Source organism: Trachurus japonicus, chromosome 20 (assembly GCF_045865225.1).
Source record: "Trachurus japonicus isolate A0001 chromosome 20, Traja_1.0".
In the NCBI taxonomy this organism is placed as follows: Eukaryota; Metazoa; Chordata; class Actinopteri; order Carangiformes; family Carangidae; genus Trachurus; species Trachurus japonicus.
Window position 1 is genome coordinate 23399520 of NC_140926.1, and position 18887 is coordinate 23418406.

The following is an 18887-nucleotide window of genomic DNA, read 5'->3' on the forward strand; positions in this document are numbered from 1 at the left end:
AAGAGGAAGAAAAAAAAAGACAGAAAAGAAAAAAAAGGAAGAGGAAGTACAGAAGGTGAAGTGATCAACTGTGGGGCCCGAGGCCTCCTCCTGCCCGAGCTATTACTCCATCATCTCCCTGTAGAGACGACTCGCTCCTACATTCTAACAACACTATGCAACGTTAAGGGGCTGGCGAACGCAGCTCTGGCTCTTCCGTATTGAGAGGGTTTTAAAAAGACACTAAAGGAGACTTGAATGAAAAAAACACTGGCATGGAGAAGAGCATGAAGAGTTGTCAGACGTCTACAGCCATTTTCAAAACAGAAAACGATCTCTGAACCCTGATTTTGATGTTTATTTCAAACAGAAAATCACAAGTGCCAAAGGAGAAGGACTGTTGCTTGATGTTAAGACAAGACCTTAGTACATTCATTCATTTACATTCCTCATACTGTGGATGCTACATTCAGCCTTAAGTGACCTGTTTTATACTCTGACCTGGTCTTTCTGGTTTCTTTGGCCGTGCTTTTTTTTATTGCTCTATAATTTCCAAATTATTACTTGGAAGTTTCACTGGAAAGGAGTACAGTGCAGTAATTTGGGACTAATTATAAGCAAAATATGTTTATTTGGGTGATTTAATTAATTATATTGATTATAATGGTCAATTTTTATTCAGAATCATTTATTCTTTTCAGGAAACTTCCAGGATATCACCTTATTTTTCTTTTCAGGATTTTACCTCCTTAAATAAAGCATTCCTCTTTTTCTTTTCTTTTTCAATGACAGCACAGGTTCAACAGACAACTTTATATCAGCCCTATTTCTTGATATTGATTTGTTGTTTGGCAACTTCAAGTGTAAATTTAATTTCACAATTAGCAGCCAGAAATGTACTTTTAAAAAACAACAACAAACAAACCTTTTTTTTCTTTTAGTGGGCAGTACAACAAGCTGAAAGCACAAGATGAGCATATTATCACCTTGTTAAGTTACTATGTTGAACATGATAGCCAACAGTTTTAGCTTTGAAAGGTGAAAGTATGTCAGCTTTGTGTTTGCAGATGTTTATGCTGCATGTGAATGGCCAGAAAATCAGTTAAAGTAGATTTAAGAGAACATAAAAAATAAAAACTCAAGTTTAAGGTTTATAACTGCCATAAAAAAAGTTATAAAAAGAATTGCAACATCTGTATCATGGAAACTTCATGGCTGTGTTTCCTTCTCAAATTCCAAACTCAAAGTGCCGTCTCTGGATTGCAGATTTTCTGATGTTTCTGGAACGTACAGTAGCATCGATATTCCTCTAGTCTTCCTTGTTGGTCTGTATGTGATCTGCATGATGCTGTTTTGTGCTGTGATTTTTTTTTCTCCAGAAAAACATCACAGACATTTCCTGTAGCTGACAGCATGACAGCAGTGTGTTGCCATGAAACATGACAGATAGAAGCATGAGCCTTGCAAGCTGAATGGTTTCGTTTAAAGTCATGGACTTTGTTGATGCTAAAAAAGTGTGCCTGTCCACAAGCTGTGTCTGCCAGATATACCTGGATCTTCTACTCTTCTACTCTTAATATTTATGGAAAAGGGGCCCTAGGACGTGCTCTTCTTTTTAATCTTCCTCTCTACTCTACCTCCCTGTGTTTCTACCTCCTGCTCCAGTGGTTTTAATCTTTGTCATGAATTCATGCAGTAAAGAAGCCTGTGCAATACCAGCCCGTTTACATCGAAATCAGAAACCGCAAAGGAAACAGAAATTGAATTTAAAAAACAGGAAATACTTTGAATGGTTTCATATTTAACTATTCAGAGCACATTCCTCATTGTCCTCAAACCTGGGCTGGAGAGGTAGATGAAACACTGACCCGTCCTGTCTTTTCTCTGCCTGGCTTTAATCACTGTGTCTCTATGAAAATGCACTATTTGCACAGACTGTTGTTTTCTTGTGGCGACCCCTAAATAATGATCTGCAGTATACCACGTCATGTGTTGCTTTTTGTGACATGATGGGATAAATAAATGAGGTGTTAATGAGTCATTCAATGGGTCTGAAATACATGAGTCTCCCTAATTTTTTTTTCTTTTTCTTTTTTAAACTCAAAATAAGTCATTTTATTGTGTAATCACAAAAAAAACCACCCTTGAGTTTGTGAGATAACAGTAGTTTCTATTTAGGCGTCAGTAGCCTACTGTATATTTGAATTTGATGAATTTGGGGCCTGTAAAATAAAGTAGCCTATTCAGTGTTGTAACACCATAATGGAGAGAGTGTGAATGAAAAATAAGGTCAACACTTGTGTAGACTCTGCAGTTCCTATCCATGCACGCCCTTATGACCACCTGAGTCTGGCCCGAAAAACAAATTAATCTCTGTAGATTCCCATGTTAAAAGGCTAACATTACAGTAAATACATTGCACTACCAGTCAAAAGTATGGACATACACCTTCTCATTCAATGGTTTTTCTTTCTTTCTAGGCTATTTTAAAATCACTTTCTACATTGTAGATTCATACTAAGACAACTATGAAGGAACACATAATTAAATCTATTGAGTTTCAAACACAAAAGTGTTCATTAAAAAAGTGTTATCTGTCACCTGACCTAAATGCAATAACAACTGAGATGCTGAAGGCAAAACAGCCAACAAGTGCTCATCACCTCTGGGTATGAAGGTGGAGATTGTGCAAACAGCTGGCATCAAAGCAAAAGGTGGCTACTTCAGACAATCTAAAACATAAAACATATTCTACTTAACATTTCTTTGTTTACTACGTAATTTCATGTGTTCCTTGATAGTTTTGATGTCTTTCAGTTTCTATAATGTAGAAAGTAGGCTAAATGAAAATAAAGAAAAAACTCTGTGCAAACTTTTGACTGGTGTAGCCTACATTGTTAATGGCCTGGTACAAAAAAACTGCTTAGTCTCCCCCCCCTCACAACAGCTGCACTTGATTACATTTCATGCAGCCACTCCTTTACATTTTATTTAAGGTTTAAAAATGATGCGCCATTGAGGGTGAGGACGATTCCAGACAGGTGACAGGTGAGTTTTAATCATAGGTTTTAATTAGCAGCTTGGTGGCTAGCTGCTAGCTGTCTGTATCACCTCAGCTACTGAACATGATGCCTGTCTGTGGTGTCCCTGTGTGCTGGAGGGCTTTGTAAATATTTAATTAATCAACAGAACACGAGGGGTCCTGTACTCCTGTGTTTTAGGTGAGTGAAACTCCACATTATTTTACTGAAATGTTTACTGTAGTTAGTAGCACAGCACAGGTGTCTCAGCCGACCACACCTGTTGGCTGGTCCGTTAGCTCATTAAGCCGACTAGCTAGTTAGCTAGTTAGCCACAGATTAGCGCTGCTAGTCATGCTAATACCAGTTAGCTTAAAAAAAAAACCTTTATTAGAACTTTGTTTCACAAATAGGCTAAAGTTGTTTGACAGACACACACCAAAACCATTTCGTGCCACCTTCTTAGCCATATTCGGATTATCTTAGTTGACAGTCAGACAGGTAACACCAGCGTTGGCCCACCCCTCAGGATTTGAAAATCAAACAGTAAATAAATATCTAAATATTTCAGTCTGAATTGACTCAGTAATAAAGTGAAGCGCTTTCACTTGAGACTTCAAACTGCCACCAGGCCTCCTCCCTCTTGGATGATCTCTGCATATTTTTCTCCTGTGTGTCCATCACTCTTTGCACAGGTTTTATTGGTCTGTCAGTGAAATGAAAAACCTGTCACTGATGGAAAACAGAGCTTTGTCCTCAAAACACCTCCACTGTCCCAAAGTCCTCCCTACTGCAGTTCCTCTCTGTGCCGCTGGGTGGCGCCACAGAAACACAGTGAAGTCTGAATCTGACAATATGCCAAAAGTATGTGGACACTTCATTCCCAAACAGACTGTTAATTTAGACAGCAGTTTCCCTCCAGCTTTGTGCCCAACGTTTATTTCTGTTCTGACATGACAACGCCCTTGAGCTTAGAGCTGCACAGACCTGTGGCCTCAGCGTGACATGACCTGAAACACCGACTGCTGTCGCCTCGTCGCCTCTGTGCTCTCTGAATGTCCATATACCATCTATTTCTAATTTCAAAAAGAATTGATTAAAGGGCACGACAAATACGTTTTCTTCATCCTGCTCCTTTGCTTGTATGGAATGTGTGAATTATAATCTATCATCATTTTGTCAATAATGTATATGTCCTTTTGAGTATTGCTGTCTTGTGCTATTGTATGTCATACACCTTGCCTGTGACCAATCACCAAAGTAAAGTCATCGTAGCTTTATTTATAACTACCTGGAAATGAATCTATTTCTGATTCTGATAATTTTCTGATCCTTTAGTCTTTACATTAGATTTTACAAACGTATTTCTTAGTGATGAGGCAAGTAATTACAGGTTCAAATGACTTTGATTAAATATGTGCCCAATTTTCAGTAGCCACACTCTTGAATGAATGAATAGGCTTTAGTGTACCGTGTCAGTGGAAAGAGAAGAACATCTATCTGAGTAAAAGCACAAGTACGTTACAATATTGGCAAATAAACTGTTGTGAGAACTTCTCCTTACAGTGAAACTGTCTGAACTGGTTATAGCTCAACTTTGTGTCATGACTGATGATTTGCTGACAGTTCTCCAGAGGTTATGGGCTAATGTTAGCTGTCTGAGCTAGTTTGCCTGCACAGTTTTCAGCCAAGGATGTAACAGATGTTACAGTGTTTTCATGGACAATGAATTGGGAAAGAAACCCATTGTAACAAACTGTGGCTCATTGGCAACTTTTGTTTTTTTTCAGTGATGGAAGAGGGACTGAGAGAGCAGAAAGAAACAGGTGAGACCATGGACACAAGGTCAAAATTGTTCCTGTGGCAAAACAGTAACTTGTATTTCATGGATGTGTTTTCTCCCCACATTAAACTCAAGGACACTGAAGTTTCGTCAGTCAGTAAATGCTTTAACAGGTCTAAAATGGTCAGGTAGCTGATAAACTGACAGCTCATTATTACAGTAACACACACTTGTCTGCACTTTGGCAGGTCATGTTGAGCTCTATCAGGTTACACGTACTTCACTGGTAAAGAATGTGTTTTTCAGGTCTTGGCACAGCACAGAAGAGATGTACTGAATGTCATTCTGACTGGACCTGATCCCAGAGCCACCTCCCCAGGGAACCCAGATAAAGTCACATGTTCAACCATCAAATAAGGCTTTTATGTTCAGGTAAACCACTTTTCATCATGTAATTTACATTTTGGCAAATTGGACTGCAAGCTATTTTTGAGTGGGGGAGCAGAGCCGCGAGCTGCTCAGAGCTACGCTACAGAGACTCATGGGATTTCTTGGTTTCCCTCATCAAATACACAATCCAACAACTCTAAAATGCTCTAGTGGACAAGTTGTGACCTGCACATTCACCACGCTATGAGATAATAACAGAACGTTACAAGACAGAGTTGTTTTAGAGGTAAATTCATGCAAAACTGCTGATGCGGGACAGTTTTTTGGCAAGCAGTCTCTGCATTTGCCTCAAAAACAACTCTGTCTCGTAATGTTCCCTTTAAAGCTGCATCTTTTCCGCATTCATTCTTAAATATCAATACTCTGTCCAAAATTTGGCAGGCAGATGAAAGGTGACATAATTAGATGAATAATTGAGGATCAAGCCTGAGCTAGATAGATAGATAAATGCTTTATTTATCCCGAAGGAAATTCAGTTTCTCAGCTGCACAATAAACAAACAGTCATTCAACAGCAAGACATAAAATAAGTGCATTGAGAATAGAATAAATAAAAACAATAGATTATAGTATACGGTAGTATAGCTATTGTATGAGAAATGCCTGCCTTGACACGACATCGCTGTCTCAGGTGTGTCCTGAGAACAGAGACATGACGGCACATGCAACAGTTGGAAAATGCTTTATTAGAGAGCCTACCCTTTGATGACCTTTTGTCTATTAGACTATGTTGTAATGCACTACAAAGACACCTCATGCATGCATGTTTGTCAGCGCAAACAACCATGATTTACTCTACAACTGCTGATTTGTCAGCAGATTTCGGCGTATGGCTGTGGAGAAGCTGCTGGTAGATGCCCACCCCACCCCACCCCACACACTCTCAGGTGTGGAGAACCTGTCGGCGGCAGCCGCAGAGAACACACTGACAGCAGGGTGTGTGTCTGTGAGGGTGTGACTTCACCATTGTGCTCTCAGACATGTGCTCACAAATCTGCCCCTGCACGTCGCTCAAACTGCAACCTGTTGGCCCGGGGGGTCAAACAGTTTGCAAATGGGGCCACTGGATTAAGCTCCAACGGTGTGCTTTGTTTTATATAATTACTGTTAAGTAACTAGGAGGGGTAGTTGTTATGAAGTGGGGTAAACAAAACGAAACAAAACACTGTTTTCAACTCTTTCATTTCTCATATGTAGAAGTGTGAGGTCAGTGTACGTTGTGTCTGTCCACCACTGGGTCTGGTCTCCAGGGCCGTTGTATCCACAAGTTTCCAAACGTCATCTATGGTCAAAACCGGAAGCCGCTTTTGCATTTCTGGTGGAATTGTACGTTTACGCTTCCATGGTTTTCAGTCGTTGTCATAGTTGCAGTAAACGCATGGACCTATTAACGCTGGCTTTTAACACGGATGTCAGTTTGTGTGATATCCACTGTTAAAAGCTGCTGTGGTGATGCATTTTACAGATTTCCATTGGGAAAAAAAAAATCCATGCATTTACTCTGATTACCGAAACCATGGAAACGTAAACATGAAATTCCACCGGAAGAGCAAAACCGGCTTACATTTTTGACGTTCGTAAAAAGGTGGATAGGGGAGAAAGGTGATGATAACTCTAGGGGCCCAGCGCCCAGTAGGGTCCACAAAAACCCCAGTTGTCTAATCTTTGTATGACTGAATTATTCTGCATAAGACCCTGACTAATACTCCTAGTAATGCTGCGTTAGCATCAAAACAAAGTAGGCTAAATAAAAAATGATAATACATACATAGTCTAAGAAAAAAAAGTGGAGAAGTCAGGGGCCCACTTTAGTATTCTTTCAGGGGGCCCAGAATTCCTAGCAACGGCCCTGCTGGACTCATCTGAGGGATGTCTCAAAGGGCACCAGTGTCACTGGTTAGTGTCCCTTTGATGTGGCATTATGGCATAGATGAAGTAAGAATCCGTCCCCTGGGGGCTCTAAAGGCCATCCTGGCTCTCAGGACAAAGAGACGCAGGGTGGTCAGGGTGTGTGTTGTGTTGTGACCTGTAGCCCAGGATCCTCATTAATAACCATCCTCGGTGTGTCCTTAATCAGCTGCCACACAAGAACACACAGATGTGTCGATGTGATTGTTGTTACACTGGAGGTGTGTGTGTGTGTGTGTGTGTGTGTGTGTGTGAGAGACATTGTGGGCGTCTCTCTCTCTCTGTGTGTGTAGCGCAGCCTCCTCGCAGGCCACTCCCGGGAAGCTGCTGCTGCTGCTGCTGCTGCTGTTCCGCCACACAGACAGACAGACTGACGGACGGACGGAGTGTGTTCGCTGTCTACGCGCCTTGGCTGCTGTGTGTGCTCTCTCTCTCTCCCTCTCCTCTCTCCCCCCCTCTCTCTCTCTCTCTCTCTCTCTCTGTGCAGTCTCATTCTCTCTCTCTCCATCAGTGCGCGCGTGTGTCAGCCCCGCTCCTCTCCTCTCCTCTCCTCTCCTCCCCCGTGCAGACTGATGGTCGGGGTGAAGGCATGTAGCACCTGGAGCTCCGCACACCGCCTCCCTCCTGCTCCTCCTCCTCCTCCGGCTCCTCTCCGTTCCTCCTGCCTTCTCCTCCGAAGCATCGCCTGCGCTGGCATTTCCGGGGGATTTTTTTCGGGGGCGGGTGGGGTGGATTTATTTATTTTAGAGGAGTGTGAGTTGATCCCCGCCGCCGCTGCCGCTCTGCACCTCTCGGTCGATGGTCGTTGAGGAAGCTTCCATCTTGAGTCCCGTTCACACCGAGAGAACCATGGCGAGCGACTCCCCGGCGCGGAGTCTGGACGAGATAGACCTGTCTGCACTACGGGTAAATGTTCTTCCCAGTGTGTGTCTGTGCGTGCACGTGCATTTGGTGTCGCTGTCTATGTGTGCGCGTGCGTGTGAAGCTGTTGAGCACCTGTCCACCCCCCCCCCCCCTCCCCTCTCCCTCTCTTCTCTCTCCTCCACTCCCCTCTCCATCCCTCTCCCTCTCCAAGCGCCGCACAAGGACGCGTCTCCCAAGTCTTCCTCTGCTTTTTGCTGCCTGCCACCCGCTCGGCTGTGCGCGTGCGTGTACTATAAGTGTGTGTGTGTGTGTGTGTGTGGGCTGCTGTGCTCGTGCACGGCGGCAGTGATCAGTGATTGAGGAAATCAGGTCGCGAGGCAGAGTGCGGGATCATATGGCCTGTTGTTGTTTGTTGTTGATGGTTTTTTTTCTTAACAATTGGGACGTGATGTAACGAGGCCCTGAGCTGCTGCTGCTGCTGCTGCTGCTGAGGCCGCTCTGTCTCTGTCTCTGTCTCTACTATGTGGGCCAGATGTTAAGCTGCCAGCTCACTGACAGATTCACAGACACACACACGCGCGCACGTACACACACACACACTGATGCAGAGGTTACAGATGCGCGCACTCGCACACCGTGAATAACAGCGGTGATGATAACCGCAACAGGAGCGAGTTCCGCCATTTCGCGATGTTGTGGCGACAGCAGCAGCATTGCATCGCAGCGGCTGTTTGTGTGTGTGTCTGTGCGCGTGCGTGTGCGCGCCCGCGCTGGTAGGAGGTGTACTGGAGGAAACCATGGAGGAATGTGTGTGTGTGTGTGAGAGAGAGACACAGAGAGAGACTGATTGATGACACATTCAGAGAGGTGTAAACTTACATTTCATATTTGGATTTAGTTCTCAGTTCAAGATGAACTATATGTCACATGTCATCTTGGTGTGTGTGTGTGTGTGTGTGTGTGGTAATCTGCACAGCTGTTGTGTCTTTTCTCCTTTTGCCTGCTGCTTATGCAACACAGTTGTACCTGCAGAGCAACAATCAAGTCTGGGCTTGATCGACCGGGTGGGACTCACTGCAAGTCTGTGTGTGTGTGTGTGTGTCAGAGTTTCAGACGTATCACTAGGACACAGATAGACAGAGGGGAGGATCAGGAGAGATGTGCATGTTCTTGTAAAAATGTGAATCCTTGCTCCCTCCCTCAGTGGCATGACGACTAGAAATTAGGTCACCAAGGACGAAGCTGAGAGAGCTGGGGGGGGAATCATTTCAGCGTTACGCAAAGCCTGTCGCAAGCACACACACATGCATACATGCGCATGCACACACACACATACACACACTTCCTGTTTCTGCAGAGCGTCACATCCCAAAACCGTGTCCTGATCACTGCTCATGTAGTGTGACCCATCCTGCTCTCTGTGGACCTCCCATCAGGCCTCAAGTCTTCAGACTCTGCTCCCACTCATGTCAGACTCTCAGGGTGTGCTCCTCTGATGTCTCCGGCCAGGGACAGTATTAATAGCCGTCAGAGTCTTGTCAAAGCTCCAGATGAGGACACGGAGGTCACGGCCCTGTTATTCTTTGTTAGCCCCTGTCCTTTTCAGACAAAATGGACTCCTCCATTGAGGAGGAGAAGGGATTTCTTTTGAATGCGCTCCCTCAGGAAACTCAGGTGTATTCACAGCCTGGGTCTTTGTTTCTGTGTTGTGCATCTTCCCGTCTGAGATGCACACACAAGTTAAAACTAAAACTCCTAAGTTATAGTTTATTCATATGTCATGTCCATTTTTATCCAACATCTGCACCTGTTAAACAATGTGTGGTCATGACAAAAACAAACCAGCACGTGCACAGGTTGTGTGAACGATGACTGTTGTCACTCAGATGTGGAAACAGAAGCGGTGTAGGTGGAGATCAGGGTGGATCATTCAGACACCAGATGTCACTGCTTGTTTCTGTGGGTCTCTCTTTATCATGATCACAGTCTTTCCTTAAAGGTACATTGTGTAGGAATTACTCCTATCTAGCGTCGTGGTTGTATATCACAAGCAACTCAATCGTATTTTTCATGCTGCATTCACGTGAAATTGGGCAGACGGCAGACGGATGACAGCTGCTGCATGTAACGGCATAAACAAGCCTCTATGTAAACAAGTGGTCCGTCAGCACGAGGCAAAACAATACACGTGACAATATGTTGTCATGGCAATGTGGTATTGTTTACCTGACCCACGTTTTACCGGCTTTCTCTGGACTTCTGTGACTAAAATGACATCTGGTTTGTTAGCGACGGCCGTCTGCCCGACTGCAGGTGAATGCAGCATCAGTGTAACGCTCCATTCATCCTCACTGTGTTACCGTGGTGACTTTTCACAGACGCCACCTCCACCTGAGCCGACAGCTCCGGTGTCTCCGCTGAGTTTCCGTGGTTTCCTACCGTCACGCTGCCACTGAACGTAAAAACATGGAGACACCACATGGCAGCAGCACCGAGCTTACCCGCTCCATGTAGATATGAATGATATGAACGGCTCATTCAGAGCTGAAAGGAACACTTCACTTTGTTGATGGGGGGGATTACTGATTAATGAAAAACAGACTTTTGAACAAAATAATCGATTTTTGTGATTAGATAACAGGAGAAGTTACACAATGTCCCTTTAATGTGCAGCAGTAGTTTAGAGCCAAAACATCACCACACCCTAACAATAACAACATGCTCACATCAGGTGAAATGACATGTTGTGTTGAATAAGATTGCAGAGCCTAATGGACACTTAAGTCCCCCAGAACTAATTGCAGTAATTACTGTAGATCCACATTGAACCTCGCTGCCAGGCAGCTGATCCAACGTTGACTGTCAGTGTGGATGGAGGATGTAATGTTCCCTTCTTAAGAAAGGGTGTGTAGCACATCTGACTTTCATGCAGCAGACTGTCATTAAGCTTTTGACAAATCATAATATTGATCTCCTCCAAACCATAACCAAGTGTTTATTTACCTACAATAGCTATACATACAGTACATTCATTTTTCTTTTCTTTGTTTTACCAGATCCCATTGAGGTAAGGTAGCAGCCGTAGAAACCTGCCAAATCTTAAAGGACAATTCCAGGCAACTTCAACCTGGAGCTTTCATTTCCTAATATTTTATGTCTAAAAGAATGAACCTGAAGATTTTCTTTTTAATGTTTCCTGTTCTGCAGTAGTTGTGTCTGTCCCCGCATCACTATGGCAGCGATGAATGGGAGCAGACTGATCTTACGCTATTTAGGCTGTTTACATCCCACAAAACCACTTCACAGACAGGGTTAGATGTCTTCAAACATACACCGAGGGGTTTGTTTACTTCAAGAAAGCCGACATGTTTGTAAACGGAGCTGTAATACAAAGTCTCGTGTGAGAGTCAAGTTGACAGCTACAGGTAGAATAAACAATATCCAGACTTTCTCTCCCTGCTACGAAGACGTTGTGGCTCTGAGGTGATATTCCTTTGTTGATAAAACAAACAGGAGCTTCATACGACATGTGAACCTAGTTAGCCATCAGCTTGACTCTCATGCGAGACTTCGAGACTTTGTATTACAGCTCTGTTTACAAACATGTCCACTTGCTTGAAGTAAACAAACCCCTCGGTGTATGTTTGAATCCATCTGACATTGTATGAAAAAAATTCGTTTTGAGGGATATGAACGGGATAAACAGCCTAAGATCGGTCTGCTCTCATTATATACTGCTGTGGCAATTTGGGGACAGACACAACTACTGCAAAACAGGAGACATTAAAAAGAAAATCTTCAAAATCCTTCTTTTAGACCTAAAATATTAGGAAACTCCAGGTTGAATTTGCCCGGAATCGTCCTTTAAAGCACAGCATAAAACACCAAATACCTCATATTTGACACTGCAGCAATTTGAGCTTGATGTCCCCTCAAGAAAAACAAGTCCATGTCTCCTCCTTTGTCGCTCTGCTTATAATGCCCCTGACATTGTGAGTGGATGTGAGCTTGTCTAATTTTATGTTTCTCTGCAGATTATTATTTGCAATTGCAACAGGTCAGGATCATTTCTTTTTGTGTCAGGATTGTAAAGAAAAGGTAGAAAAACTGAAAATGTTAACCAGTGTCTGTGGCGTCAAATTTGAAAATCAGTAGTCGCTGTTCCACAAACGTGTGTATTTGACTTCCAGTGTCTAGCTCTCTATAATAAAACATCTCACTGTCAAGATGAGTACATTATGAACAGTTTACAGCGACACTGTCCATCTCCCTCACACTGTTTCATATTCATGCTTCTGGCCACAAATTAGAGCATCTTTGTTCAGCGGGAAATCTTATTAGCCACGTAGCCGCTAGCAGGTTGCAGGTGGGCCAGCTCCTTATGTTCCTATTGTCTTAACTGGTGTTGTTCCTTCCTATGTATGTGGCCCCACAGTTTGTCAGAGCTGGAAGAGCTATGTAAAGGTGTGGGAGTGTGCATGTGTGTGTGTGTGCACGTGAGGCTCAGTCCTCCAGGATTAGACGTGCTTCAGTTTGACCTTGAGTGAAAAGGAACGCTGCTTTTTAAGCTAATCCCCTTCAGGAGGCTCCACACTAATAGTCCCAACCCTCTCCTGTGGCCTACTGTACGCTAATAGACACACACACACACACACACACACATACACACACACATGCTAATACCAAACACACAGATATGCTTCATGATCAGGATCTGTGTTTTGGGAGGTTTAGTGAATTCTAATCAGCCTGAAGATAAGATTATCTCATGTGTGTGTTATTGTGTGTTACTGTGTGTAGCTGTGGGTGTGTGTTTTACCTGTTTTGTGTGTCTGTGTGTGTTTGAATGTGCCTGTTGGCCTTGATCCATCCACAGTTATCCTGTACAGGGGTTTCCTTAGTCATTGTCAGCGGCCGGTCTCTGCATAATGAAGGTTTTTAGACCAATACACAAGCGACCTCAAGTAAACACTTCAGTTTTAATCCACACTGACCTCCATCAGTCTGCATGTGTTGGGAGAAGTCAGAGAAGTGCAGATATAGATGAGTGCACTCTGTTTATGTCAGTGCCTCTAATAACATACACTTAGTGAACTCATAAGTTACTTATTAAAGGAAGAGTAAGAGGGCGCTGATATCGAAAGGCTTTTTGGCTTTTTACAAGGTAATACCACAGGCATGCATCAGCATTGGTGTGTGTGTGTGTGTGTGTGTGTGTGTGTGTGTGAGTGTGTGAAGGTCAAATTCCACATTAAATACCAACATCCATCTTGTGTCCAGTTTAGTCAGAGTTATGTTCCCCTTGAATAACTTTTCCATTTTGTCCCTGCTCTCTCCTCTCCTCTCCTCTCCTCTCCCTCCCTCCCTCCCTCCCTCCCTCCCTCCCTCCCTCTCAGGACCCAGCTGGGATCTTTGAGCTGGTCGAACTGGTTGGAAATGGAACCTATGGGCAGGTCTACAAGGTAAGCCTTTATAGTTTCTAACTACCACAGTGCCCTGTGTGTGTATGTGTGGGTCACGCTTCCCTCTGTGAACAAAATGAGCTCATATTTACATAATTTACTGCAGCATCACAAGCTTAAATCTCCTCCCATCCTTCCATTTTTGTAATTAATCATTAATAGAATCAGGAACAGAATATTTTGTGAAACTGTCAAATTCCTTACTGAATCTTCCATTTTTTATCTTCTACACTGTATTTATGTTTTATGACTCAAAATTGGCGATAAACCCGCTGGCACACAGCAGAATTCATCAATTATTTATGACATTGATCAGATTAAAAAGTTGGCAAATCAATTGAGATGTAACTGTGAGATTCTTTAATTTACATGAGAGGAGAAGAGTTGTTGATCCATAGAGACTCAGAGAGACTCAGTGTTGGTTACCATGGTGTTACTGAGTGACTATCAGACCCCGTCCCTCTTTTCATTTTGATCTGCATTCACTCTGACAGCCATGTCCGTCACCCTCCTCCTGCTGCTTGTGCGATTTTGAAAACATGATTTGAGATTTGATGACTGGCTCTCTGACCGGTCACCTCATCGTGACTCATCCTGGTCCTGACACAAGATCAGAGTGTCAACAACATCTAACTTAAGGCAACTTCCTGAATGACTCCATTGTCAGGCGGCGGTAGACGGTGACACACACGTTGAGGCTGTGTGTGTGTGTTCTAGCATTTTGGGTTTCCTCATTTGGAAAGCAATTAACACACTCGCACTCGCTCCGTCTGCTGGATGTTTGGTATTGATCCACTGTCTCCGCAAGGTGACGCCTCCTTTGCTGAGATGATTGATAGAAGAAAATGAATGCAAGCTTAGGGCGGTCACTGAGCATGGTGGGTAAATTAAGATCTTTGAAAACAAATCTGCTTCTAAAAGACACAGAAGCAGGACCAGGAAATCTACAGATACAGAATAAGGAGCCATTACATTTTGAGCTGCAGCTGATGATAAAACTACATTAATTATAAATCTGCATGACCAAGATCGAGCTGATTATGTAATTGATTCTTTCCCAGATGAATCAAATATTTAAACGACAGGAAACACAGACTAAAACCTGTGTGAATAGTCAAGGTTTCCTACAGTCATGCACTTCAGATGACCGTCTCAAAGCTAAGATAGAAATGCATTAGAATTAATTAATATGAAGTGACTCCATATCCGCTATAATTAGTGCTAAATTACATCATTCTTTCCAGGAAACTTAATGAGAAGCTCCAATTATGTGCTGATTTGTCAGAAATTGTAACGGAGAGTAGACTTTCACGTAGAAAGTCGTCCAGAGTGTTAAATCCTCATCTGAAGCTGAAGCTCAGGAGTGAAAATGCTCAGTTACTTCCATCATCTCTTGACCAAGAGCAGAATATTTTTCATTCATTCTCCCTGCCAGCGTCTTCCAGCAGCTTTCAAATCGTTTCTCTACACTCGGGGGCCGCTCGTACCTCCTCCTCCCGGCTCCCAGTTTTAGTAATCTTTCACAGTTACAGATAGTGAGTGAGCAATAAAGAAGAAATATCAGAACGATGGCGACGGACTGAGTGAGCTGAGAGTCAGGCATCATGATAGATGTAGTTGAAAGGTTTGCTGCATTTAGGTGCTGCTGCCTTCAGAGGCCTCCAGGATCTGATGTCCTGGGACCTTCTGATCACACTTACCTGATGTCTTACGTGTGTAAAAGCCAGACCACAGGGTTTGGCCAATGAAGAGGTGGCGTTAAAGGGATAGTTCAACATTTTGGCAAATACGCCTATTGCCATAATCCTTATAGTCATAGCAGCAGGTTCATTACCTTTAATTATCGGTCCATGTTGTTTTGAGATCCGAGGGGCAGAGACGTGAGCTGCTCAGTGAATACAATGAAGGTGAATGGTACAGGTCCACTGTCCCTCATCAAATTCATCAAATACACAATCCAACAACTCCAAAACACTCTTGTGACCTGCGCATTCACCATGTTATGAAATAATAATGTAAGAGTTGTTTCCGAGGCAAATGCATAGCCGGAACTACATTCCAGCTGCTGGGCGGAGAGATTTCAAAAGCACAAGTAGTTCTGAGTATTTGCTTCTTGTGTCGTAATGTTACAGAATAACACATGATTATCTCGCAGTGTGGTGAATATGCAGATCACAACTTGTCCACGAGAGCGTTTTGGAGTTGTTGGATTGTGTATTTGATGAGGGAGACCGTTCACCTCCATTGTGTTCGCTGAGCAGCTCACGTCTCTGTCCCACCGATCTCAAAACAACATGCACCGATTTGTGCCCTCATTAGTTATTAGTTAGTTAATGAACCTACTGCTACGAAGATAGGGATTATGGCAATACTGTAGGCGAATTTGCCAAAAATGTTGAACTATGCCTTTAACTTGCTGAGAGGTTTTCTGCTCTTGATTAGTCAGTGAATCAGCGTTCACAAAGTGGAGTTAATTGAACTTGTTATATTGATCGGAAGTCGGAGAGGCTTCTTCTTCAGCCTGCTCACTCTGACACGTCTCACTGCAGCGCTGCACTCTGCTGTCACTGCTCACAACAACTCACTTTTCATTTACTGGCTGTGTTTAACAAGGATTCTCTTCAGCTTATCTGAAATAGAGCCAACACAGCACATTATTTCAGTACATCCCCCGATGCTCATGTTCATGAAGAGCCTCATGTTTTAGGCGTGTTGACGTGATAACTTATCCCGAAAGTGAGACACATTTAACTGTGGTGTTAATGTGTCAAAAGAAATCAGCCATAATTGGATTTCTTTGACATTTAGGTGAGACTGTGCAGAAGCTCCAGATCAGGTTCAAGAGCCCTGCAGCAACGTGTCGTCCCTTATTCCTGCCTCAGTACCATCAGAGGCTTGGCAGATGGCTAGCTTTTATTCTGGATATCATGCAAATACAAAGTAATTGGAAATGTTTGATTAAGTTCAGAATGCAAATTCACTGCTCCATTAAAAAAAAAAAGGAACAAAGAAGGCGTATTTCTCTGTGATGTTCTGCTGTCACAGCTTTTTGCCTCCTAGGGTTCAGTGTTTTTCCATCATCAAAAAATTGTGACCAGTCATGTCGCATTAATCTGCCTGAACAACTGGTATCTGTCTCTATAGATGAGGGTTGAATGTACAGTACAGTATACTGCAGAGAGCTGGTGATTAAATGATCCTGTTTCTCTGGTGTTCACTTCAACATGTGTAGCCCCAGACTGTTGTTCATCATGGCTGGAGTGGACGACGACATGTAGCAGGACCAGTCTGAGCATCTTTACCTCAGGCAGTCATAGGGAAGGAAAAGCCATCACATGCAGCCGTTCTGTGTGTTGTTGTGGTGGTTTCAGACAAATGCTGTGTCTCGATTGGAATACTCCCACACTACGCTAACTATTTTGAGCGCGTAAGTGCGTTCACAGTCACACTGACAAGTATGTCAAAATAGTGAACTGTAGGTACCCGGATGGCGCTCATATCATAACGGGCAAAAAGTAGAGTGTGGCGTGATGGACACTTCTCCATTCAATAATCGCAGTCTTGGCTGCATAGTGGAATAAAATATATGTAAATCAACATACAGGTAGCCAGTAGGCCAATGTTCTCCGCCAGTAAGAGGCGGCGGTGGCGACGTAATCTCGACCTCGAATTAAAGGGATAGTTCACCCAAAATTGAAATGTCACTCATTATCTACTCACCCTCATGTGGACTAAGGGCTGGGAGAAGTTTCAGAGTCCTCTGTGGCTTCTCTACATACGAGCAGCATGGAGGTATTTGGATGTTTTTTGGTGTGTCTTTTTGTTACGAAGACAGTTGGTATCCATTTGCAACCGTTATATGGACATGCACTGCTACGCCGAGACCCCCTGGAACTCAGAGAAGCCACGGAGGACTCTGAAACTTCTCCCAGCCCTTAGTCCACATGAGGGTGAGTAGATAATGAGTGAAATTTCAATTTTGGGTGAACTCTCCCTTTAAAGGGGTGGCCTACACAAGCGGGAAAAAAAGTATGAATAAGGCATTTATTATTGCTAATTGATATCACAAACAAAATAAGGCGGTAGATGTGTTGACGGGCGACAGTAGCAGTCCAAAAAAGAATACGTTGGCAACCGTTGCGATCATTAGCTCTGGTAAGTGCACAACGAAGTCGAAATTCGCGCACTACAGAAGAAAGTACATAGTGTACTACATGACAGTGTACTCATGGAAGTATTCAAATGGAGACACAGATAGACTTGAAGTTGATGAAGCTGTAACACCAGCTTGTCTCATGCTCTTCATGCTCCACCTGTTGACCTGATGAAGCAGTCACAGCTGCTGCATCTGATCAGTTTTGACTTTCTCAAACCGTCCACACACCCACTTGATGTACCATAAGTCTGCAGGGTCTGAACTTTTCTCAAGTTCAATTCAGTCACTTTCTGCAGAGCAATTTTTCTGCAAACAACTTAGTGCGAACCCTTCCAGGAGAGAGCGTCTGACACCATTATCTCCACTTTACCTCTATAACAGGAGGATTATCTCCCCACCGCTGAGCGTCTGCCTGCAGACGTTGCTCTGATAACACCTCACAGAAACCAGCTCATTTCATGCACTGACTAAAAAAAATCTTTTTGTCACACAGCTGAACTGTAAACTGACAAACGTAACCGGTAAGAACCGCTGCAATGACAGTTGCGTCGCGGCGAAAGTGAGGCTGGGAGAAGGAGTCTCTGCTGAAAGCACACAAGCCAACACATGCTGAGGACGGCGGGTTCATTCATGCTGGTGCTTTATTCTGAGAAAAAGGAGAATACAGGCAGTATTGCAACAATAATTTAAAGAGTAATTGTGATAGTTAACTACATGACATGTTACGAGTGAGAACGGAGGCTCTCTGCCTTCCACCGGGCGTCTCATGGATGAAAACCAGCCTTGCAACATCAGTGTAGTACCTGGCCACCGCCGGTGTCCCAGCTCTCGTCTCTGTGGAACCGCGACACGAACACGCTCCATAACCAGCAATCTTTTTCTTATGACGGTTAAAGGGACATTGTGTAACTTCTCCTGTTATCTATTCACGAAAATCGATTATTTGGTTCTTCAGTCTGTTTTTCATTCATCAGTAATCCCCCCATCAACAAACTGAAGTGTTACTTTCAGCTCTGAATGAGCCGTCCATATCATTCATATCTCCATGGAGCGGGTAAGCTTGGTGCTGCTGCCATGTGGTGTCTCCATGTTTTTACGTTCAGTGGCAGCGTGACGGTAGGAAACCACGGAAACTCAGCGGAGACACCGGAGCTGTCGGCTCAGGTCGAGGTGGCATCTGAAAAGTCACCACGGTAACGCAGTGAGGAGGAATGGAGCGTTACACTGATGCTGCATTCACCTGCAGTCGGGCAGACGGCCGTCGCT

At 43.6% G+C, this 18887-nt stretch overlaps 1 protein-coding gene across 16 annotated transcripts in view; it reads left to right on the top strand.

Annotated features, from left to right (window-relative positions):
* Positions 1–7483: 7483 nt before the first annotated feature.
* The window catches only part of tnikb (TRAF2 and NCK interacting kinase b), a 69286-nt gene continuing 57882 nt past the window's right edge, over positions 7484–18887 (top strand). For all 16 annotated transcript variants that reach the window (XM_085763547.1, XM_085763548.1, XM_085763550.1 and 13 more), the window contains exons 1-2: positions 7484–8045; positions 13400–13465. In XM_085763547.1, the coding sequence (XP_085619673.1) occupies positions 7938–8045; positions 13400–13465 (174 nt within the window). In that variant the 5' untranslated portion in view covers positions 7484–7937. The remainder of the gene's footprint in view (positions 8046–13399; positions 13466–18887) is intronic.